At 46.4% G+C, this 25,613-nt stretch overlaps 1 protein-coding gene across 6 annotated transcripts in view; it reads right to left on the minus strand.

Moving 5' to 3' along the window:
* The window catches only part of CACNA1E (calcium voltage-gated channel subunit alpha1 E), a 318,792-nt gene that overhangs the window by 79,929 nt on the left and 213,250 nt on the right, over positions 1 to 25,613 (minus strand). For all 6 annotated transcript variants that reach the window (XM_036234543.1, XM_016141140.2, XM_036234544.1 and 3 more), the window contains exon 9: positions 279 to 394. In XM_036234543.1, coding sequence (XP_036090436.1) covers positions 279 to 394 — 116 coding nt within the window. The remainder of the gene's footprint in view (positions 1 to 278; positions 395 to 25,613) is intronic.

The raw sequence follows: 25,613 nt of genomic DNA on the forward strand, positions 1-25,613 counted from the left end.
AGCGGCTGGGTCGGCAGCCCAAACTCCGCTCCAGGGCCGGGCTGTGTTACCTTTTGCTCAGTTCACCTTGTTCAAGTGCCTGCCTCTCGAAAGGTCTTTGAGAGAAGGAAAGAGATGCCAGAGGAAGACAATGGTACCAGCGGGGAAGCCGCAACGCCAAAGAGGCGTCTCTCTGCCGGCGGAGGCCGCGCCTCTGGACGAAGCGCTGGGAGCGAGGACGAGGACCCGGTGGGCTCCGGTCCCCGCAGCCCCGCCCCGCCCCGCCCACCAGGCCTTACCCGCTTTGTCTATCCAGGCGCGGTACCCGTTCAGCTCCCGCTCAATCTGCTGCTGGCGCCGCAGCTTCATGAAAGCTCTCCGGTTCTCCACTCGCTCTCTCTCTTTGGCAAATTCCCTGTGGACGGGGAGGAGACGGGGCACCAGGTTCAGGCAGCGCCATGAGAAGAGAAAGGGGGAGCGGGTCCGCCGGGCGTTTCTGTGCGCGCCCCCCACCCCCTCGCCCCTTCCCGCAGCCCCAGGCGGCATCTGTGCTCTTTAAAATGCTGCACAGGAACCCGCTCCACGCGTCCTCCTGCAGGAAGCCTTCCCAGATCAGTTTCACTCCCGTGGGCCCTGACACCCTCTGCTTGCTCTCTTTTGAAAGGTACTTTCTTAGTCGCGACAGAGTGTGCCACTACATGGGTTTCAAAATGCTATGTTCTGAGGGCACAGCTACGCCCTTCATGCTTTTAATGGCAACAGTGATTAACATAAACTGAGGAATTATTATTCTGTGCCGGCCCCGTACGAACTTTTTCACGCCCATGGACTCACCAAATCCTCACACCACCGTATGAAGCGAGCGCTATTAAAATGCCTGCTTAACGGATGGGGAAACAAGGCGCAGAGGAGCGGCTGGCTGGGATCTGAACTCTAACCCCAATTCTGTGCTTCCTCTGGGGTCCTGTGCCCCGGGGCGGGGCGCTAGGTGAGGCCTGCCGCTGAAGACCCATGACGGTGACGGTGACGCCCGGAGGGGCTGAGATGCTGCTGGAAGGTGGCGGGAGACGTGAAGGAAGGACGGAATACGAGGAGGGCTCCTGGCGCCAGCGGAAAGGCAGTGGGAAGGAAGATGGGGTCGAGTGGAGGGGAGATATCGGGACAGAGGGAAAGCCGGCGGAGCCCGCCGACAGGCTCGGGGGACGAGCACCGCTCTTCGGCACAATGAAAAGACTAAAACCCCGGGGAAAAACATGAGAGAGGAGGAAGGAGGGCTCCCTGGCACAGAGGAAGATGACCAGGTTCAACGGGTAAGCAAACAGGGAGCAAGAAACATTCGCTTGCTAACAGACCCCTCCGGAAAGCCAGGCCCGTCTCCCCGCCAGACACCCCTCCCGGCTACAGTGGCCCCGGCACGTGTGGCTCTTCCCAGCCACGGCTCGGGTTCTCTCCACCTGCCCTAAAAGCGGCTCCGCTTATTCAAGGGGCTCCCCGTAAACAGAGAGGTTCGGCCTGAACAGGAGCGAGTCCAGCACGCACTGTGGGTCCTGCCAGCTACTTGCTCACGTCCGGGAAGGAGGAAAGAGCCAGGGGCTGAGAGGTGTGCCCCTGCCCCCCGCAGAGGAAGGGGGCACCTTGACAGGCCCCTCCTGCCAAGACAGAGATGGGTTCCTTAGCACAGATGCTTTATAATGGTCACAGTCGGGCGAGGCACAGGAGGAGCAATTCTCCCGGGCTTGGCTTCAGGTTTGTGGGTTCTTCTAAATGTGTCGTGGGCGAACAGAGAAGGACAGAGTAAAAGGAAGACCAGTGAGTGACCAGGGCCAGCGAGTGACGAAAACAGAATTCAAGCCCTGGGGTACCTCATTTCTCCACTTCGCTTCTAGATTTCTGCAGTTAGAAGGTGACAAGGGGCTGGCTTGGGTCAGGGTGTCGTCATCTACCAAAATCCTACCTTTGGCTCTTTGTCTTGTCTCTATCCCCTGGTCCAATTAACACCAATGTTCTGTTGGCTCTGCCTTCAGAAGGGCACTAGATCCACCCTCCCCCTGCATCCTCACTGCTGTGGTCCAGGACCTCATCCTCTCCCACCTGGACTATATTAGTAGCACCTACCTGGTCTCCCAACCACATGCCTTTCATCCATCCTAAGCTATTAGAGTTATCTTCCTAAAACATGCACTGGATCCGAATGCTTCCAAACCTAAAATAGCCACCGTGAGTAATATCTGTGGAATGCTTTCTAATCACCAAGCTCCTTCATACATTTTGCTCATTTAATCTTTACCACCATTTTGAGAAGAAGGTGGAACAGTTATTTCCATCCACAATTTAAAAGTTAAACAACTTTCCCACCTGGCACACCCACCTGAGCATGTTCCCCTGTCCGAGTGCCTCTCTCACCCCTGAATCCCGTGGCCCCCCAGGACCACGCATCGTCCCCTGCTGTCCCCTATGCATCCTCCAAGTCTCCCCATCCCCACACACTCCCTGTGTCCCCTCGCCCCCTCCTGTCCCCTGCTGCCCCTTGTTCCCCCCACCCCGCCCCCCGACACACACACACACACACACACACACTAAACAACTTGTTCAAGTTTAAGAAATGAAGCCAGGATTGGAATCTAGACCAGTCTGCTCCGAGAGCCCAAGCACTTCATGCCCACACCTCTGCCCGGCGTATTTGCTTGCTGCTTTCTTTATGTATCTTAATTTTTTGACTGTGCTCGGGCAGAGTCCAGGAAGGGTTCAATCACACCTTGTAAAAGGAGACTTTGAGCAGCTGTGACCAGGGGAACACAGTAAGCCCTCAGCATCTCCCATCCCAGCTCAGGGGCCTGAAGCTAAGGGGAGTTAAGAGGCCCTTTGAAGGAGAAATTATCCAAGGACACACAGTCACCAAGAGGGACCATGACCCTCAGATCTTCTACATTCAGGCTTCTAGTCTACTCCCCTTATTCCCTCTCCCCCAACCCACCCAGCCTCTTACCCCTATGCTAAATGAAGTACAGACAACTAACATGGCCTTCTGAGTCTTTCACAGTCTGATCAGGGCTTTTCTCTCCAAATCTCACCTCCCATCATTCATACCCCCCCCCCCACCCCGTTGCCTGCCTACTGCCCACCTCGGTCAGGCTCTGACCACGGCACACTTCTCGCTATTCCCAAAAATGCAGCGCGGGCTTCCCAGGCTGAGTTCACATTATTTCTCTACCTGGAATATCCTTCTTCTTTGTCGAAATCTTTTGCAAAGCCAGGCTGAAATATCACCTCTTCTTTCCTCTTTCCCTCCACGCCCACCCCACTTCCTCACTCTTCTGGCTTCCATTCTACCTTTCCTCCATCTCTTCACAGCTCATCTTACGGCCAGACCGTCCTTGTGGTGAGTTATACATGTGACTGTTTCTCCCTTTAGGTGAGCTTTTTCGGAAAACATCCCGTCTTTCTCAACTTTGTATCCTTCTGGACTAGGCTAGGCCTGGAGCATAGTTTTTTTTTTTTTTTTCATTAAAAATATCCAAGCTGACTTGGTGAGCAAGCATACTGATAGCTCTGCCCTGGTCACCGAAGGCCTCCATGAAAGGATGCTCCATCTCTGCATGGACCCAGAGGGAGCCAGGTGAATTTGTGGGAATGCACCAGCTGCCAGGTAACTCCTGTACACTGCCACTACTCTTTCTCTTTGTTTGGCTCCACTAAAATCTCTGTAAAATTAGTCTAGAAAGTATGCAGTGTGTCACCTCTCTCTGGCCCTCCAGATTGACCACGTAGCTCACTTTCCGGTGGGACAGGCCAAAAATCCCCAGGCTGACCTCCCCGTGCATTTGGAAGTTTCCTGGCTCTGGGTCTCACCAGCTGGCTTCTCTGCTCTCCTCCGTCATCACGGGCCCCATTTCCTCCCTCCCACCCACCTGGCACCTTTACCAGGCTCACAGGCCCAGAGCCCACCAAATCTGCCTAGGGCTTTTTAAGAAGCCTCTTGGAGAAAGGGAATAAACAAAGAATGTTACTTCCTCAGCAGCCCCTGCACCACAGGCGAGGAAGAACTGCGTGGGGGCCTTCCGTCCTCTGTTTACCAACTGGCCCTCTTCCGTTTTGATTTTCCACTGGGAGCCTGGGGCAGAAAACCTGGCTCCCGAGTCTTTCGTGATACTTCTCCCTTCCTTGCTGTTGTAACTTTGCCCATGGCTCATCTCTCTGACTAGTCTGCAGCCTCCACGAAGCCACGCAAAGCCTACACGGTATCACATTCCAACAAGGCCCTATGAAGGCTAATCCAAGCCCTGGTAGTACAGTAGATTCCATAGATGATGGAAATAACATACTAAGAACTAATATTCATATAGCACATTTATAAAAATATTCATTTACAAATAACTTTCATGTAAATTATTTCACTTGTATTTGCGAAAACCCGGGAGATTCAGAAAGGTTCTCATCCAAGATCAGCCGATTAGTCGAAATTCAAACCAATGTCTTCTGATTGCAGGTTAAGTGCTATTTTCACAATGTCTCAGTATCTTTTATGTTATGTAGACATCGACAATTAAAATCTACAAAGTGGAATTAGCGTCAGCCCAAGGTTGAGGAAAATAAGGATATGAAAATGAGAGTTTTTGTGTTTTTCTTCTAAAAGCACTATCTTTTAAATAGAGAAAGCAGCATAAAAAGCCATCATTGTGGGTTAATAAAAAACTCATATAAAATTCGTAGCTCTAGTCAAGCTTGGGATGCACTGCTTGATTTCTGTGTCTATATCATAGTCATCATTTATTTATATGGATATTGCATTCTGGAACAAACAGGGACAAACAGGATTCGGCTCTATCACCTACTGAAAATCAGTGACTATTCTAACCTTAGATCCAGTGTGCCCACCAGTCTCATGAGAATATATGTAGCCAGAGCTGGGAGAGGTAAGCACTGTCCTCCCACTGGTCGTCCTTTCTCCTGAGGACCTGAGGACTCCTCTATCCTCTTCCCAAAGGACCTTGGGGGTTATTCAGATGATGATGCTTTTGCGAAGATCAAGCATATGACCATTATCTTAGTCACCCACTGACCACTGTCAAACTCCTGTTGAAAGTTACCTCAAAAACTGGCCCTGCGAATATGTCATTTTATCCAGTTCTCTTGGATTAAGGAACAGGAAGTTTAAAAAGAGACAATCTGGCCGATAGAAGAATGTCACATCCCCTAAGTCCTTTGGGCATTGGCCTCTAGCTTAGGGACGAGGATGGGAAATTGGCTCCTTTTCATCTGCTCCATCCAGTGTTCCCACCCCGGCAGACGCCATGGAACTCAAGACAGGGTGCATCTCGACTCCGGATTCCCAAACACAGGGAACAGAAACAAATTCCCACGTGAGTAGCAGAAATACGACCGGGTCTGTTCTCAGAGCTATGTATCCAGGTGACAACCGCTGCTGCTAATGTGGATAGCCACCTCTCGGCTTCAGTTTCCTCATCAGTTACGTGCTCACATTAGAAGGACAGAAACCTCCCCTGCCTATCACCAGGAGGAGGAATGAGTGTGAGTTACTCTAGGGTCCTGCCTGGACTCTTATAAGATATTGTATAATGATAAAAATCCAATGAGGAGGGAACATAAAGAATGGGAGAAAATATTTGCGAATCATCTCTCTAGTAAGGGGTTACTATCCAAAATATATAAAGAACTTATACAACTCGAGAGCAAAAATAAACAAACAAACAAATAAATAAATCTGATTAAAAATGGGTGGAGGAATTGAAGAGACATTTTTCCAAAGAAGACATACAGATGACCAACAGGTATATGAAAGGGCGCTAAACATTGCTGCTCATCAGGGAAACGCAAATTAAAACCACAATGAGATATCTCCTCACACCTATTAGAATGGCTATTCTAAAAAAGACAAGAGATAAATGCTGGGGAGGATATGGAGAAAAGGGGACCCTTGTGTACTACTAGTGGGAATGTAAATTGATGCAGCCGCCCTGGAAAATAGAATGGCTGTTCCTCAAAAAATTAAAATAGAACTACCTATGACCCAGCAATTCTACTTCTAGGTATATGTCTGAAGAAAACAAAAATACTAATTCAAAAAAGATATATGGATTCCATTCACTGCAGCATTATTCACAATAGCCAAGCCAGAAACAATCTAAATGGCCATCGAAGGATGAACGGATAGAGGTGATGTGGTATATATAATACACAACAGAATACTATTCAGCCATAAAAAGGAAATCCTGCCTTTGGCAACATGAATGGACCTTGAGGGCATTATGAAATAGGTCAGAGAGAGAAAGACAAATACTGTATGATCTTATTTAGAGAATCTAACAAAACTGAACTCACAGAAACAGAAGACGGACTGGTGGTTGCCAGAAGTGGGGGGCAGAGACTGGGGGGAACGAGTAAAGTTGGTCAAAAGGTACAAACTTCCAGCTATAAGATAAGGCCCGAGGAGCTAATGTATAACACGGTAACTGCAGTTGATAACACTACTACATAACTGAATTCGTTAAGAGAGTAGATCTTAAAAGTTCTTATCCCAAGAAAAAATGTCTAACTATATAAAGTGATGGATGTTAACCAAGCCTATCATGGTCACCATTTCACTATATATATATATATGTGTACACACACATATATATACACACACACATATATATCAAATTATTATGCTATACACCTTAAACTAATACAATGCTATATGTCGATTATATCTCAGTAAGATTGAGAAAAATAAAAATTATGTTTCATCGTAACTACTTGTTACCCAATTCCGTTATCCCTAATTTTTTTTTTTATTCTGGGAGGATAACCTGCAGTCTCCCTCATGATACAGCTTGCACAGAGATAAAAGAAAATTCAGTTGGGGTTGAGCATGGACGGGCCTCTCCTCCAGGGGTCACTTATGTAGGCGAGGTTTGGACTTCTAAATTTCAGCTATAGGAATTTAGGGAGCCTGATCTTGTGCCGCATGGTTAAGTACAATTTCCTCTTTAATCCTAGTTAGTGAATTTACATTTGTCACTACTTTTGTTTTCCAGCAGTTTACATGAGAGGCATAATTTGTAAAAATCAACCATTGATCCATAGCCAATTTTATATTAGTCACAATTAAATGAAGCGCGGGAATCACATAATCATAGACAAGGCGTCCCATCCAAAACATTTAAGGCAGGGAGGCGAAGCTGTCTCTCAAATCATACTTAGGTTAATAGTAAAACTGATTTGTATTTTATTAATTTATGGACCTATAAAGAGGTCATTGACACAGATAATTCATAAAGTGGCTAATCTGTATGTTGATAAATTAAAATGATGGGTTTTAGTCGGGAGGGTGATGGGAGGGGCTTGGGTCATTGACATATTTAGAATTTATCATGCAGTGCCTCACTCTTGGCAATTAGAGGTGAGGTTCACTGAAGCCTTGCACCGGCCTGAAATTCCTGCCTGTGTAATGTCACCACAGAGTCACAGGACACCTGGACAGGCGTCTCTACACTGATCTAGTGAGGAGGATGTTCTGGTAGGTCCACTTTGACAAGAAACACTCTGTCTGAGGACCTTCTGGCTCTAGTTTGCCTCCAGCTCCAGACCCCTTCTCCAGATTCCACACACACTGGGAACTTTGTTTACTGATCTGGAGGCCCTCGCTGCTGTCATGGCAACCAAAAGGCAGACAAAGCCCGCCAGGATGGGCTTGCCTGTGTGACTCAAAGATCTGTTTACTCACACTCCTGTGTACACTTGTATGCTTCATCACACCACATCGGCATGAACACACACATGCTCACACTGGCACACAGAAGCATATGTAGACAGACTTTGCCAAGCATACAAATGGCCACATGGTCATATTCCTATTAATCTTCAGAGCCCATATTTCCAAAGTGCTTCAGGGCCCCCAATGGAACCTTGCCAGTCTTCCCGTAAGATGTCTGCTTCCGGAAGGAGTTTTTGGGTTAGACATCAGGAAAAAACCCTTCAACCCTAAATGTTCTAAAACGAACAGAGAAATTGGGGGAAGTCAGATAGGCAGTTGTGTGTTGGCGGTGGTATAATTTCAGTCTCACTGGAAAATAGGCTGGAGGATGGGGGGTAAAGCAGCTTTCAAGTGTTCTCATGAGCCTAGGGAACATTTTCTCCCAGTTTTCCAAAGAGCAAACACGGCCCAGAGAAGGTAAACACTTTTTCTGAAGGTCACAGAGTTCAGCTGCATAACAGTTATTTACACCTCATCCCCTGACTTATTCCAACACGGATTTAAGGAGACTTAGGCTATCGATAAAGTAGCCAGTCCTCTAAATGCCATGCAGTGTTGACTCTGAGCAGCATGGACGGGCGTCCGGGAGGGTATGTACTAACTCAGGGCTGTGTCACATCCTGCCACCCTTTCCTTAGAGATCAGGGCCTTGGGAGGGCTCCGTCAATGCGCAGAGAAGGCAAATACCTGACCTTCCACAGAGCGCGGCATCTGACCCCACTCCTCTACGCTACACCCAGAGCGATGCAGAAGGGCTATGGGTCCCACCGGCGGGGACCTGACAAATCACCTCTCCAAGCCCTGGCATGCACACACAGGGAACCCGAGGCACAGGGAGGTCAGATAGCTCGCTGGCCCATGGCCTGCAGCAGGGTGCTGACCTGCAGCATCACTGTGACCTTTGGGTTCCAAAGCCAGCGAGTGCCCCTGCATCTCTTTACGATTTTCCGCCATGAGAACTCAAAGAGGCAGAAGCTTTTAGGACCTCGGTGAACGCATGGTCTTTTTTCCTCTTGCTCTTCTTGACACTGAGATCTTGTTTATTTGAGTAGACACGGGAGAAGGCCTGGCGGTTAACATAAAGGGAATAACTAAGGAGCTGGAATATGGTACCCGTGTTGATGTTTAACCTTGACGTTGGTGTAATCCAGACTCTTAGGGCATGACAATTAGGAGCTCTGAAGCTGGATCGAACTGGGTTTGAATCCTGGCTCGATCAGGGTGTGATCGGGGTCAAATTCATAACCTCTCTGAGTTTCCGTTTCCTCATTTGTAAAACGAGCGTGAGCACTACACCTGTCTCAAAGTGTCGTGAGGACTGAACTAAAAAATAGGTGGAAAGTACCAAGTATAGTGTCTGGCACGGAGTAGGTGTTCCAAGTGCCTAAAGTATGACTGATGCTTCTGAAAATATGTAATACACATAACCTATTACCGAGGACTTCACATATGTATGACATATATTTCATATTTTCATATTACATAGGTCGTACATGTTAAATATATATGATATGTATAGTGAATATGCATGTATCCATTCTGCTTCCAAAGCATAATTTCCTGAGTGTCTACCACGTGGTGGGCATTTAGAATAAGATGATAACAGCAAACGCCAAAGCAAACATTCTAGTGGACGAGACGTGATAAACAAGATCAACGAGTGGAATGGAAAGGATGGCGTGCACTGAGGAGACGTGAAAAATGACCCCAGAGACGCAAAGCTGTGAGCCGCGCAGGCGTCCGGGGGACGGCGTGTTCCAGACGAGGCGACAGCGCGGGCAAAGCCGTGGGGCGGGGGCGTCGGAGCAGCTCTGGCAGAACAGACGGAGGCCAGCGTGCAAGAGAAAGGGTGGAGATGAGGCCATTGTGGGTAACAGGCCACGGAGGTGAAGGTCTGGACCACGCAGGGCCTCAGAGGCCCTTTCACGACTCGACTTTCACCAGAAACCACCGGCGGGGTCGCAACAGAGGAGTCCCGGGACCCGATCGAAATTTCGGAGACTGTCTGTGGTCGCCTGGCTATGAACAGACGCAAGGACTAAGGGTGGAGGCAGCGAGACCAGCCCGGTGAGAGGCAGAGTGCGGCTGCCGCGGGCGGGCGCGGTGGTCGAGCAGGGAGACTGAGAAGCGCCAGGTTTCTGGCCGTGCCGCGAGGGAGCAGCTGAGGAGACGCACCGACGCTGGGGACTGGGAGGCAGATGTGCGTCAGCGAGGGCCCGAAGGACGTGGAGCGCACGAGCGGCTCCAAGGACGAAGTTTAGCTGAGACGGAAAAGACACCGCGAAAAGCAGTGTCTGCGGGGAGATCGGGAGTGCGGCTGAGCGAGCCCGGCAGCGGGATATCCGGACGCATTTACATTCAGGATCCTGTGGCCCACCGGCACCCACTCTGTTATCCACAGGCGTGTGCCAACCGCGCCGAGGATCACGTGCTGTGAATGGGGCCGCCCCAGCCTCCCTCCCCCCGTCCCCCCGTCCTGCCTGCTTCTCCCGTCTTGGCATGTGCTACAAAGATGTTAACTGATTTTTTTTTTTTCAGTGAAATATAAGGAAGACATGGTTGCAATTGCTGCAAAGAAAATCCAGCAGGAAAGGAAATCTCCTCAAATGTTCTTCAAGGACACACAGTTTCACTCCGGCCCTTTCCTTCCATTAGCGGGGATGACAAGGAGTCGCCCGCACTGTGAACACTCACGAGTGTTGAGTCCTCACGTGCTTGTCTGTCCTTACGGCCTTTTAAGAAAGGAAACGGGTCAAACACGTTTATCCCTGTTTTGCCGACTGCACAAAAAGAGGCCGAAGGAATCCACGTGACTGTTGAAAGACAGAGCTCCGAAACGGAATTGTGATCACCCCACCCTGTTTCATTACCCGCCGGCCCGCGCCACCTCGGCTTAGCACGCGGACACACGGTCAAGGCACGAACTCCGGGCACCCATGCCACTTCCTCTCTCTTTATGCGCATAATAGTGTATGTTTCGGTCACAGTATTTCGGTGGGTTCAAAGCCCTGTGGTGCATGAAGAATGAGCCACAGGAAGTCAGCATTTCGAATTCTTGTTTCTCCCCCATGGCCGCCCCCCACGGCACCCTAATTACAGTACGAAAGAGCCATCTTGACAGAGAACAAATGGCTGTGTTCTTTTGAGAGACACATTTTGCTCTCTTCCAAGAAACTGCAGCAATCGGCGTCCCCCCAAAAGGCTGGGAGGCGCCTGAGGAGTGGGTACGTCTGTGTTCAAGCAGCAATGGAGAGTCTATCACCAAGTTGAGCCATTATACACTCAACGCCCTGTGGGCACTTTTCCCTTTGTGAAAAGCTTTGACTTTCCCAGAATCCTTTGTTCGACATCCCCAGGTAATTTAAACATTAAAGGTTCCTTCTTGGGAAGGTGAAACCTTCCTGGTTCAGTATCAAAAGATTCTTCCCTGTTAAAACAAGCGCTTTCTGCTGCCTCGGGGTGGACGGGCAGAACCGGAACCGAAGAGGATACCAGAGCCGACAGGATGGGAACGGGGCAGGTGAGGACCAGGGGAAACCAGCGGGAGAGCCGCCGGCGCCGGGGGCCCCGGAAGGTGCCGGTTCACGCGCTGGAGGCGAGCTCGCCGTGCAGACGGCACTCCGGGCCTTTCCCTCGCCCCCCTGTAAATGTCTCAGGATGGGTCATGCGCGGTTTTCACTCACACACCCATTCACTCGCATCTCCCGGGGAGGTCAGACAGTCCTTGAACTTAGATCCATTTCTTCGGGCCGAAAATCAAGGCTTAGGACAGCCCGGGTCAGCACTAAAAGCAGCGGTACCTCGACCATTTCTTAGAACTGCCACTGACTCGTTGGTGGCCCTGTTGTGCCGAAGCTCTGAGGGCAGGGACTGCGTGGACCTGCTCTTGTGTATTGTTCATCCACAGTCCCAGCTCAGACCAGCTGCTGAGGAAGGTTTACTAAGTGAACGAACCGCACCCCGCCCCGGAGGCAACCACGGGACAAAGAGCAGTTTCAGATTTCAGAACCAGAGGAGAGAATGGAGCCTGCGGAGTGAGCGGGCGTCTGTCCTGTGTCTCGGTCCTGAAGATGTGTGGGTCCAGCACACACAGTCGGGGTGGGGGGGGGGGGGGTGGAGGCACGTGGGGATCTTCTGATTCTAGCTTATTCTTCCAGGAGAGGACTCCTTCCTCGGGCTTCTCGTGTTTGCTTCTTCTCAGTCCCCTTTGCTGCTCTAAAGGCTGGCCTGCCCCAGAGCCGGGCTTAGGTCCCCTCCTCTAGCCATTCTCCCTCCGGGTGCCTCCGGGTGATCTCAGACAGGCCCACGGGGTCAGCATCATCTCTTTACTAAAGGCTCCCCAATTTCCGTCTTCAGCCCCAACTCACAGTGAGCTCCAACTCACTGACTACGACTCCCTCCTTGGGGTCAGCTACCTGGATGTCAAACAGGCATCTCGAATGTAACACGGCCGAAACAGAATTTTTGATTTTGCCCCCAAAATGCTTCTCCACCCAAGCTGGGAGTGTTGATTCTTCTTTCTTCTCACTGCAATTCCGGTCAAATCCGCAAGCAATGCCGACAGGTGCTACCGTCTTCTCCCCACCTCATTGCCACCGCTCGAGTCCCGGCTGCTCTGGTCTTTTGACTGGACGGTCCCTACCTCCAGGGGCCTGCAATAACCTAACTTGCTCCTTCCTACCATCTTTGCCTAATCTCCGTATTTCCCCAATAGAAGAAAAACAGGGAGTGACTTTTAAAATACAAAATCAGTCATGTCGCCCTCCCTGAAGACTCTCCCCGTGGAATCCCACTGTTAAAATCCAAGCTCTGCTGGAGGCTACGAGACCCTATGTGGGTCTGACCCTGTTTTCTCTGACTTTAGGGGCCTTCCCTGATCCCAGAATCAAAATTAATAATCCTGCTACCTGTCGCACTCCGCCACAATAACCTGCTCTATTTTATTAATGACGTCTGTTGCTAAAAGATTAGCTCCTTCAACTACTTGTCTTTTGTCTTTCCACAAGAATGTGAGCTTCATGAGGAAAGGGTCTCCTCTGCCGTGTTCACCACTACATCCTCCGTGTTCAGAATAGTGCCTGATGCTTCACAGGAGCTCCGCGAATGTGTTGGGTGGATGCATAAAGGTGGTGGAACATTCAGAATTACGCATTCTTTTCTCCAGAGGTCACCTCTACGAGACATGACTACCACAGAACCTGTCTACTGGTAGTGTGACCGATCTCTCTCCCTCCAAGAATTAATTCTCAACCAAGACCATCTGCAAAGAAGCTGAGCATCTTTTCCTGGACATTTCATATGACCTCTCAAAACCACTTCAAAATTAGCATCATCACAGCAGGAAGTTCTTTAGTGTATTTGGTGCAAATGTTTTCTGCTGTGATCGAGACTTTATCTTTCTGCTACCTCACTTAAGTTGATGGTTATCATCTTTTATTCAGAAGTCTGTCCTAAATCAAGGATAGTTAATACATCACCAATTTCTTTAGCTTGCCTTACAGTTAACCGAAGTTCTTCATTAAAATGTAATTATTACCTGACTGAAAATGTCAGGTAATTGTCAGAAAATTATCTATTAGAGACAATTGGTGCAAACACAGGTGGCGTGTAAACAAAGACGTGAGCACTCAGGAATCCTGGAGGCTCTGCACATCCCTGCGAAGACTCAGAAACAATAAATATGCAGCCCAAGTAATGAGACATCAAGAGAGATCATTAGACATGTACTACAGTAAGAAAAAAACCAAAATGGTATTTGGACTCGGTACACATAGCTTGGAATCACAGACCACGGGCAAGTCATGTAACCTCTCGGAGGCTTGATTCACTGATAAATGACCTTGATTAAAATACCAAGCTCACTGAGCCATTGCATCAGTGGGCTCACAAGAGCAAAGGCACGGATGAGGGGGCCTAGCATGGTAACCTTAAGTGTACGCAAGTCGGAAGCCCCAAGGGAGCTGGTTCTCGTAAAGCCCAGAGCACTGTGAGGGGATCACTTGCTCTTTTATCCCCTTGGGAGATGAACTCAAAACAGATATTTGGGTCAAGGATAATGTAAATCAACACCAGAAAGGAAGGCATACCGGCGAGGGTTGAGAGAGGCAGAAAGTACATCTTTAAACAAAGTCTGTGCTACTGAACATTCAAAGACTATCTGATTTCTCGATTCTAACTGCTCACCTCGTGGATTTCTGAATAACCCGCGACCTTCGCAAGGAGCCATTTTGCATAGGACTTCTTCCTGAGGATTTCCTTTGGAGAAGACTTTCCAGCGTCTGGAGCATTCCAGGACATGTGTGTGAACGCATGCATTATCAGGGAGGGAGCTGTCAGCTTCGACCATAACCCCCACCCCAACACAGACTTCTAGTTGCTTCTAAGGCCTTCCCTCACCAAAGTCCATCCTTATGCATACACGTCCCTCAGAACATCCGCTTCTCACTGACCAGAGGTACTCAAAGTGTGGTCCACGGGCCAATGCCCATCTGCACACTGTTACTAGTTCATGATGAGGTAATTTGAGAAACTGAAAGTGCTTAGTGACTTCTATAACAATTTGATAGATAGTTTATATCTATTGAATATAAGGATAAAACCTGGGGCTTAAGTTTTATATCTCTTTGTATTTTAGATTTCATTTTTATGATAATCCATTTTTGTCACGATTGCATTTCACGAAAGTATCAATATATGCTAGACCGGGGATGTTAAAGAGTGATTCTTCACCACGAAGAGTTGAAGAAGCATAGTCTGAAGCAAAATCATTTCTTTGTGGCTAGAAGATGTGGAGTATTGAGATGATCATACTAATTACCACTTATTTTGTGTTTACGATGTGCCAGAAACTCTGTTAAATGTGTTATAAGTACTACCTCATTTAATTTTCACAAAAATACAAAATGCATGATGTCACTTCATTTTTAAAGAGAGGCCAGAGGACGTTAAAAAGCCTGTTCAAGGTCGCGAAATGAAGTAGTGGCAGAACCAATATTTTTCTGATCACAAATTGGTCTAGACAGGCAAATTAGAAGCCAGGAAGTCTGTGCCATTCGAGGCCCTTGAGATTCAGGTAGCATTTTGCCATGTCTGTCCACCGGACCTTTCTCTTCTTTCTGTGTGCCCTCCTCTGCTTTCCGTTTTTCTTTTTCATCCTTTCCTTTTCTGTCTTCCCTTCTGCCTCATCCCCAAGGATGGACTCAGCCAAAAGGATAGGACCTAAGGTCACAAAAGTCCACGTCACAAAATCCACTAAAGGATGCCTCTACCCTCCTCGCTCCGTGCGGTTGAGGGGGAAAAACCACAGGAAGCATTAAATTCACATTCTCATCATGCGCACGAAGTAGGAAATTCACATTGCCCTTTTTCATTATCAAACGGTAGCTTAGAGAAACGGATTCTCATTAACAGTACCAGTTTTCAATAGCACAAATAGCCAAATGCTTTTGCAAATAAATGTGTTCTGCTAACAAACACTGATTATGCTTTTAGCTCTCCTGCACCCAAATATTACGACAAACTCTAAATGTAAGTTAAAATATTACTCCTTCCCAAACCTTCCTTCTTACTTGAAAACACATCTTATCTGAAAACATCTGTGCATACATGTGGCTACATCCACAGTCAAGGAAAGGTGCATGCACACACATGGGTACACACATACGCAAACACGTGTACAGCCAGATACCCACTTACGGGAAGGCTGACACCTGAAAACAAACAGCACACCCACATTTTTTCCAGAGCTCAATCTATTCCTTTATAGTAATTCCTCCTACCTGGGAAACTAGCAAATACAGGCTTTACTTCTGAAGAGGTTGCTACATAGATTTACCTAAATAAGTTTGCTTATGTCTAAAATCAGGTCGTCACTACAAGGCTGTCACTGAATTTCCATGTAATGCTGCTCGGAAAAATGGTTTTTACAGACAATTTGCAAAGTCAGAGAACCGACTTCTACTTTGGGCAGCAGGATACGCTAATGTTATAAAATATCTTTTACACAAAATTCCAAATTGCTAGATAAATTCGATAGGCATGCTAATGAATACATTTCTGAGCTTACAGGATAGTAACAGAAATTGCCATGGTTAAAAATTACACAAAAACAGATACATTTTATGTAAATATTTTCTCCCAGTCTGTGGTTTTTCTACATTCATTCTCTTAATGCTGTCTTTTGAGGAATGTTTTTTTTTTTTTTTTTTTTTTTTTTGGAGAAAGTCCAACTTATCAATTGTCTTATTGTTGATGCCTTTTGCATTCTGTCCAAGAAATATCTGTCCACCTCAAATTCTCATAGTGATTTTCAAATTACAATTTATCTACAGAGAGATGGATGTCTGGATTCATTGTTTTTTCCCCATATCAGTATCTAGTCGATTTAGCATGATTTAGTAAAAAGACATTCCTTTCCCCAATGAACCAACTTGGTACCTTTCTCAAAAATCTACCAACTGCAAATAGGAGGGGCTCTCTATTCTGTTCTGCTTATCTATTTGCCCATCTTTGCACCAATGCCATATTGTCTTAATTATGTAGCATTACAGTAAATCTTAAAATCAAGTAGTGCTATAACTTTGTTCTCTTTTTATAAAATTGTTCTGGATTCTCTGAACATTTTGCATTTCCATATCAGTTGGTGAATCATCTTGCCTGTTTCTTCAAATTAGCCTATTGGGATTTTGATAGAAATTTATATATTGATTTAGGGATAATGGATATCTTAATGATATTGTCTTGTGGTCCATAAGATGATGTGTTTCTTCATTTTTTAAAAGATTTCTTTAATTTATTTCAGCAATGTTCTATAGTTTTTTGTAAAGTGGTCTTACACATCTGTTGTCAGATTTATTCCTAGATATGTGATTTTGTTATGTAAAAAAAATTTTAATTCATCTTAATTCATTTAAATTGAAATTGATCACTGCAAGTTTTTTATAAACAATTAATTTTTTATATATATTGACCTTATATTCTGTGAGCTTGCTAAGTTTGCTTATTAGCTTTAGTAGTTTGTAGACATGATCATATTATCTGTGAAAAAAAATTAGTTTTACTTCTTCCTTTCCATTCTGTTCCCTTTCTTTCCCCTGCCTTATTAAAATGGCTTATATTTACAGAACGATATTGAATAAAAGTGGTGAAAGTAAATGTTCTTGCCCATTTCCAGATCATAGAAGAAAAGAGATTACTATCTCACCATTAAGTATAATGCAAGCTATCGGTTTTTTAAATGCCCTTCTATCAGATTGAGAAAGTTCTCTTCTCTCGTTAGTTTGGAGTATTGGATGAAATTAAATTCTTTATGTGCCTCTATCAAGGTGCCATATGCTTTTTCTCTCTTGTACTGTTAACATGGCATATTACACTGATTGATTTTCAAATACTAAACCAACCTTGCATTCATGAATTAAACATCGCTTGGTCATGATATATTATCCTATATATTCTGCCAGATTTGATTGATAATACTCTGTTAAGAAATTCTGCATCTATGTTCGTGATGGATATTGTTCTGTAAATTTCTTTTTCTATGATATATTTGTCAAGTTTAATTACTGGGGTTATGCTTGCCACATCAAATGAGCTGGAAAGTGTTCTATCCGCCTCTATATTCTAAAGGAGCTCATGAAGGGTTGGTATTATGTTTGGTAGAATTGACTGGTGAAGCCGTGTGACCTGGAGTTTTTTATTTGTGGAAGGTTTTAGATTATGAATTTAATTTCTTTTGTATGGGTTCATTCGGATTTCTATTTCTTGTATAAATTTTGGCAATTTGTGTATTCCAGGAACTTGGCATTTACTCTAAGTTGTTGAATTTAAAGGCATACAATCATTCATACTATACCCTTATTATCTAATTTCTGTAGGACCTGTAGTGAAAATCCCCTTTTCATTTTTACTGTTGATAATCTGTGTTTTTTCTCTTTCTTTGAAATTTAAATTTCAAAGTTAAGTTAAACAGCAGAGTGGACAGCATTAAGAAAACGTCACTGAACTTTTTTTTGTAATGCAGCACAATAAAATCAAGAGATGGAGAAAATGAAAAAGAAGTTAGTAGAAATGTTGAACAGGATGAAAGTCTTAAATAAGACGATAGTTCCATAAAAAGGCAATAGAATGAAAAGAGGAAATATCTGAAAGATATTAGCTAAATTTCCCAGAATTAAGGAAATACTCAAATATATATAGTAAGCATGATACATCTAAAAGCATGATACATCTAAAAGCAAAATTTGTTAAAATAAATCCATAACTAGCCATTAGAGTAACACTACACAACACCGAAGAAAGTCTTTAAAAGAGCCTAAGAAATAAGAAAAAAAAATTGATCACTTATTAAGGAATGACAATTAGATCTCATCAGCAGTGATGGAAGAGAGGATGTAGGAATTGTATCTTTGGAATGCTGAGACAAAATAATTGTCACATTCGAATTATGAATCTTGAAAAACTAACTCTTAAGAATGTAGTCAAAATGAAGATATTTTCAGATAAAAACTGAAGGAATTTGCACTGGTAAAGGAATCTTTGAAGAATATAATTTAGAAACAAGGAAAACAATCTAAAAAGTCTAAGATGAAAGAAATGTTAAAAAAAATGTGACAGACATGTGAGTAAATCTAACAAACTATATTTATTTAAAATACTAAAGAGTATGTCTAAATTGTTGGGTTAAAAATATAAATTAGAACTACATATTGTTAAGAATACCTTATAAGGCAAAATGAGTTTTTATGCTGCATGGTAGGAGGTATTAAGTTTATAAAAACTTCATTAATATAAGAATGTCTGGAAAAAAATAAAATTAAGTCACTGAAAGCAGAGACATGGAATGCTAACTTCAAATCTGACAGAAGTATAAGTAGAATAAGTGAAAAAAAGAAAAATGCTATGATTCTCTGACAATAAAACTATCTTCATGTTGAAAATCCCAAACAATCTACTTATAATTTAATAGAATTAGAGAGTATATCAATATCCAACACTCAATTAAAAACTACGTACCAGAATAATGAATAATAACAATAAAATAATAAACTAGCGACAAACGTTGTGAGGTATCTAGGAATAACCTAACAAAGGATGCGTCAGGCCTTTCTGGAGTTATGGAATTAATTTGAGAGACATTAAAGGCGGCACAAATCAATGACAACATCTACATGTTCCTGGATAAACTCAATGCTGAAAATGTCACTTCTCCCCAGATTGTGCTGCAGGACACAAAGCATTCTGAGAAAAATCCTAACAGAAGTTTTCTTGAAACCTGATAGGATGTTACAATTCACACACCATTCGATGATTTATTGCGTAGAAACACATACATAGGTAGTAAACTAAAGAAAAGCAAAGGAATAATAAGCACTGCCCTCGGGGGAACAGAGGGGGGCCGTTGGGGACTCCCCACTGGGCTTCGCTCCCATTCGCAATGCTCTCTCCTAAGCTTTGCTGTGCATACCAGATAGTCACTTTATTTATGTTCGTGACACCTCTATGGTACACACCAAATATAAAATTACACATGTATTTTTTTTCTTTCGTACGTAGGAAATATTTGAGACAGAGGGTCATTGGTAGATCGTTGAGCCACAAGTCATGAAAACACATTGCTTCTTGGTCATGAGGGAGTCAAGTTATCTTGAAACAACCACCAAAACGTCTGGAATAGAAGGGTAAGAGCTCATTTTCAGTCCCGGCTCTGGCATCTTCTAGCTATGGGATTCTGGGGAAGTCACCAATCAGCCTTGGTTTCTCGCTTTACAAAATGGGTATGGAAATTTCTCTTGAAGTTATGGTAGGGATGAAAGAATAAAATACATAAGAAGTTGTTTTGGAAACTACGGTAAGCCACACAGTACTATCGGAGATGAATCTAGACACCCTAAAAACACAAAGAGGAAATAATTTTTCTTCCAGTTCGAGAAACGGTGTCAGTTATTTTCTCTGACAGTTGCCCCAGTGACCCTCCTTTGATGAATTTATCAAAGCACTCAGAAATCATCTTAATTTTTACCCTCATCAAGCGCAGGGTGAGCCTCCAAGCTCTCAGACCCAGCCGCCCTGTAGTCACTTAAACAGAACCTCAGGCAGCCCTCCTACCGAGCTGTGCACATAACCACCTCCGGCCAGCTGAGGGGTGGGCTTGACAAGCCAGAAGGAGCTTGGTGAGGAACCCCCGGGCCATTTAAGTTGGTAAGTAACAGTGTATCTTGCTATGAGAGAGTCTCCAGAACATAAAGAATCACAGATTTCTGAGCTCGTTAAAGGAATATTAAAGGGCGGACAGAACACAGGAACATTCTAGCAGAACACTGTGAAGGTTGGTGGGGAAATGCCATCTGCTCTTCGTCTTGTCCCGGCAGCTGGTGCCCCAGCAACTCCAGGGTCCCAGCTCCCATCTGGCTCCTGGGGGTTAGATGGTGTGCTTCTCCCTTGTCCTTCCGTGCCCCCGCCAGCCACCTCTCCTGAACTCTAGGAATTAAGGGGTGTTGGTTGAACCTCCCCCTCTGTCTCTTACCAAGGAGACAACAAAACACACACCTATAGTACCAGTAGGTGTAACGACAAAATCAGCATCGCAAGTCACCCGGGAGCTGCACCTGTCTCTGAGGTGAGCTGGAAGGAAGTCGGACCTAGAGTCTTTTGATAATTCTGTGCCCCTCAGCCATAAGCCTACTTCCTGAACACCTCCATGTAGGGGAAACCCACTGGCAGTGCCACCCGGGCCTGTCCCCTGAACCTGTCCTCACTGGACGAGGAGCTATTCCACAGCGGCAGTCTACGCTGTGGTGCTGGGGTAGCAGTAAAGGTTGAGAGAGGCTGAGCATCTGGCCCCAGCTCTAACAGGCCAACACTCAGACACAGGAAGTCGTCCCTTGGAAACTGGAAGTTGTATTGATTTCTAAGGCTCTATTACTGATTTAAGGAGGTAGAAACTGTGGTCTCTCCACCGAATCAAGAGAAAGGGAAAGCAAGGATACAGGTCGAACATCAAGATTCACCTGACCAGGAGAGGTAGACGAAGAGCACTGAACAGGAGTGGGGGGGCCTGGATCCCCACCCTACATGGCGCTCACCCCCTCAGGGTCTTAGTCAAGATGCTCTGTGGGGTTGCCAGCAGTGGCTTCCCCTTGCCCGTGAAGCGTTCTCTCAGGGCCTCGCTAGCCTGGGCACTCTCGGCTTCTAACTCCCACGAAGCCCAGTGTCCGTCACATCTGACTGCTCCTCCCAGGAAGTGAAATTTAGAGAACTTTGGATGGCAGGGGATGAATATGAAGAAAAAGGCCATGTTATGTAAAATGTGAAACTATCGGGGCACCACATGAGTAAGCTTTGGGTCACGGGAGTAATACAACTTTGTATTCTAAAACGGCTTCTAGACAAAGTTTGAGAGGGTCTCTTAAAAGTACATCTATTCATGCTTCTCCCACAGACCATAACATAGCACCGGGCTCCTTGTGAGAACAATGTATGACTGATTATTGATTATTCATGAGACCAGGATGGAGGACATCTGCTGGAGAGGGGTTTGTTGATATGTTTTTATAACTGGAAACACCTGCCCAAATCGTGGCAATTTGAAACATTATGAGAAAGACCCGGGGCCCTTTCAGAAGTGACAAGGCAGCATCCAGAAGTGTCTGAGTAGGTGAAAGGAACATGACTGGCCTCCGAGGAGGAAGACGGTGCCGTGGGCTGTCGCTGGTAAGAAACGTACTGAGCTGGGTTATCCAGAGTCCAGCTCGGTTCCCTTGGGACCCACGAGGCCTTCAGAAAACAGCACTGACCTGAGGCGTACAGTCTATGGCTACAAAACAGCTGGTCATGAGGACAACGTGAAATAACAGATGTAAAAATATTGTGAAAAGTTAAACGTGGGCTACATGCTACCTGGCTAGGCCAAGAAACGTTTTCTTCATAAGCATGCACCTGAGGGGAAAAAGTCTTCATTTGTTCATCAAATCCTCATTCAGCATCTATTATGCACCAGACATGCCGTGGGTTATTAAGTATGATGTTATAATACAAAGTATTATATTCGTGTAGGTATGCCACGTTACAGTCTGCAGAACACCTTCATTCAGAGCATCTCGAGAATAGTCACTCAGTCTGCAGTACAATAGGCCCCCAACGCCATATAGTCCCCTTTAACTCAAAGTCTGTCGAACTGCAAATTGGAATTAACCTGTTTATTTCTTGTAGCATTGATACTTAAGGCAAAAACAAAACAAAACAAAACAAAAACCTTTTTGTTTAGGGAGAAAATCGATCTTGAACGGGAATGTGGTATTATCACCAAAGGAGAAATAAATAAACCAAATCGGCAAGCTTAATGAAAAGTACAAGGAGAAAATCTGACAAGAAAGAGTCCCTTAAACCCAAGCACAGGACACAGTTCTGTAATAGACGGAAAAATTACAAACTGAATAAAATTCAGCAGAAAGCGACTGGGAATAAGAAACCGGGAGTCTGAGGTCTTGGTACCAACTCTGCCACTGCTCATTTGTGTGGCCACTAGGTTAAGTGCCACTTGCTAGACTGGGAAATATGAAGGTGTACAAGGTACCGTTCCTGCATTCACGGAAATCCAATCTTCCCAGGAGACAGACGAACGAGCCAACAAAAACGGCAGGTGCTATAAATGGAGCGTGGACGGAACAGGGAAGAGAGGGGCTCCAATTCTATGAGGGGAACCAGAAAAGGTGTCCAGCAAAAAGGACACTGCGTTCTGACGAACAAGTCGAGAGTGAATGATGACACCGGCCACTGAGAAAATGCAGGGTCGACGGAGGGACTGGCTGGAAGGGATCATGAGGGTTCAGGAGACGTGCTGGGGCTGAGATGCCAGCGAGCGGCACGCGGGGATGCCTTCCATCGCTCGGTCCTTCGGTTTCTTCATCGGTGATGAGCAGAACTGAAAGACGACGATTTGCCTCCCTTCTACTCAGCGCATCTTTGAGGGTCCGTTTTTGACATAGTTAAAATCATTCTGTGTCCCATCCTCTTTTCAAAGAGGCTACGAAAAACCTGAGAAGGTTGACAAATGGTCCCATGGAGTCCCTTTGCCGGAGCCTGATGGGACACAGAGGCCATCCGAAAGCCACGGGAAGAATCTGGGCAGGAGCCCGCGGTGACTCTGTGGGCTGACGGGGTAGCCAGAGCGCCTTCTCTGAGGCTGGATACAGCCACATGGGTAGTCCTGGCAAATGCGTCTGAAGCCCAATACTTCACCGCCAGGGTCAGAGCCTTCCGGAGCTCTCTTTTCTCCCTGTCACGGTGTGGGAAAGTGTGGCTGACGTCCAGTGGGCAAAGAGGGAGTAGCAGGTGACGAGGCTGGAGAGTGGCTGCTCCACCTGCCCAGGTTCTAGAGGGAGTACACCACCACCTCGGCACAGAGCCCCCAGCCAACCGGCTGATGGACACGTCATGTGAGCAAAAAAAAATAAAGAACCCTGTAAGGCAGGTATTATCATCATCTTTTTTTTTATAAACTAGAAAACTGAGTCAATGAGATTAAGTAACTTACTCACAGCTAGTAGGCGGAAGACCAGGATTCAAAGCCTCGCCTGGCTCTGTTCAAGTACAACCCCCACTCCCCAAGGACTTGATGTAATTTACTTTATTCTGTGGGTCATAGGAAACTCTCAAAGGTTTTTACATGAGGGAGCAACACGATTAGATCTGTTTTTAGGAAAATAGCTATGTTTGTGCCAAAGACTGAAGACGGCGAGGAGATCCTATTTGGTAGGCCACCACAGGATCGGGGCCTGACGTGGCCAAGGACACTGAAAATGGAGAGGAGGAGGGATAGGCCAACAGACATTTCTCAGAAAGGAAATCTGTAGACCAGATGAGGAAGAGCCAGGAACTCCCAAGGCCTCCAAGATGGCTAAGGGGGCGTGTCGGTAGAGAGAAGAGGTGGGGATTGGGGCATAAGGAGTTAATTTTGTTTGCAGTGTGATGAACTTCAAGTAACTCATTCGGATCTAGCTCAGGAGAGAGGCGAAAGTAGGGGCTATGATCCACGGGTCACAGGGACACAGAGGGCTTATACCGGTGGAAGTAAATGCGACCTCCCCAGGAAGAGCAGAACAAGAAGGTTCAGAATGGCTTCCTGGCTCCTACCCAGTTCTCCTCGACTTCCAGACACACGGGGAACATTCTTCTCGGCTCCTTGACTCTAGGCGAGGCCACGCGACTAGTTCTGACCAATGAAATGTGGGCAGAATTGTCGGGTGACACTTCTGTGCCAAAGCACTTAATTGTCAGCCCGAGTCTCTGAGAGGCATTTATGGCGTGCAACTTTGACCTTGTAGCTTGAGCAAAAAATAAGCTTGTCTGGTTTCAAGCTACTGAGATTTGGGGGTTGTTTGTTTTAGCGACACAGCCTAAGCTACACTAACTAACGCTGGGAGGGAGTCGTCAGAAATGTAGGAACAGGAAAGAGAAACCTACGGGAAGAGGGAAGATCTCAGTGATGTCACTGACGTTTTCAAATGCTTCGAGGATGGGAAGGAGCTTCGGAGCTGAGACTGTTGACTTGGCCAGCTGGGTGTATTGGGGAGCACTGAGGACGGGTACGGGGTGTGGTGGAGTTTGCTGGAAAAAACGTAGAAAGCACCGTCAGGCGGTTTCCGTGTTTTGGCTCTTCATTTCTGGAGGCAGGGAGCCCGAGAGGGAGGCTCAGCTGGGCTGGGGCTGGTTTGCTTGCGAGGCGGAGAATTTATGCTGGCAGAACAGGCGGCTCCTTGACTCTCCTCGGCCCTGCTGGTCGGCAGCCTGCACACTGCTCGCCGTGACAGTTTTCACTTGCTCGAGCTCATTCGGTTGTCACATCTTTGGCTTGTGCTCTCACCCCAAACCACATCCTTCACCCTGAGGGTTGAAGGCTCGTGCATCACAGGACATCAGACCCGACTTCTTAAAGAACACCCAGCCCGCCTCCACAAGGACATAGAAACCACATGCAGAGCCCACTCTCTGCCCAGGGAGGACCTACGAGGCCACCTCCTAAAGCCCATGTTGATCGGCTGCCTCCCTCCTACCCGCTGGTTCCTCCAGCCGGCATCCTGACTCCTGTTCTCTGTCTAGCTCCTTAGATTGGGGACGAGCTTTAGAACATCAGCCCTCTGACTCTGGTCCCCTCTGGGCATGGATTCGTCAATTCTGCACAGCGCTATAGCAAGGAACAGGTAGGCTGCCCACGCTGAGCTCCCCAAGCCACTGCCCAGTAAGAGCTGCTCTTTGCCCAGCCATGGACAGGAGAAGCGTCTGAGCGGCCCCCCTCAGAGCCCCAACCCCCGATTAGTGACGTGCCTTGCAGTGTGGCAAAGGGCTCAGTCTGTCTCTCCCAGACCCGGCCAGTCCTAAAGGACACTGGACATAGAAATCGTGCAAATATACTTTTCATCCACTTCCTCCCACTGCCCTGTTCACTTGTTTACCTTGGACTCTGGCATTATGCCCCGAGCCTCTCCCTGGCTTCCCCAGGACCCATGGCCCACTGAGTCTGCCTTCCTCCAGTGGCACCGTGGCTGTGTATTTCCTGATTGCCAGCACAGGATAGGGCAAAGCATAAGCGCTTTGGAGAGAGAGAGACCTGAATGCAAATCCTGATCCCTACGTTTACTGACCGGGGAACCCTTGGGCAAGTTAATCTCCCACAGTCCGTATCTCTCCATTGCTCACACGAAGGGAACATAGCCCGTCCTGCTGAGTTGTCAGGATTAAATAGAAAATACCTGAAAAATGTCCTACCATACTGTGGTTATTCAATGCATTTTGCTAACTTTCCTCTCATTTTTTCCCTGATTCCTTCATTCCTTTTACAACTCCACCCCCTAGCTATTAAAATTATTCTGTCCTGCCTCTCTCC

Source organism: Rousettus aegyptiacus, unplaced genomic scaffold (assembly GCF_014176215.1).
Source record: "Rousettus aegyptiacus isolate mRouAeg1 unplaced genomic scaffold, mRouAeg1.p scaffold_m13_p_17, whole genome shotgun sequence".
In the NCBI taxonomy this organism is placed as follows: domain Eukaryota; kingdom Metazoa; phylum Chordata; class Mammalia; order Chiroptera; family Pteropodidae; genus Rousettus; species Rousettus aegyptiacus.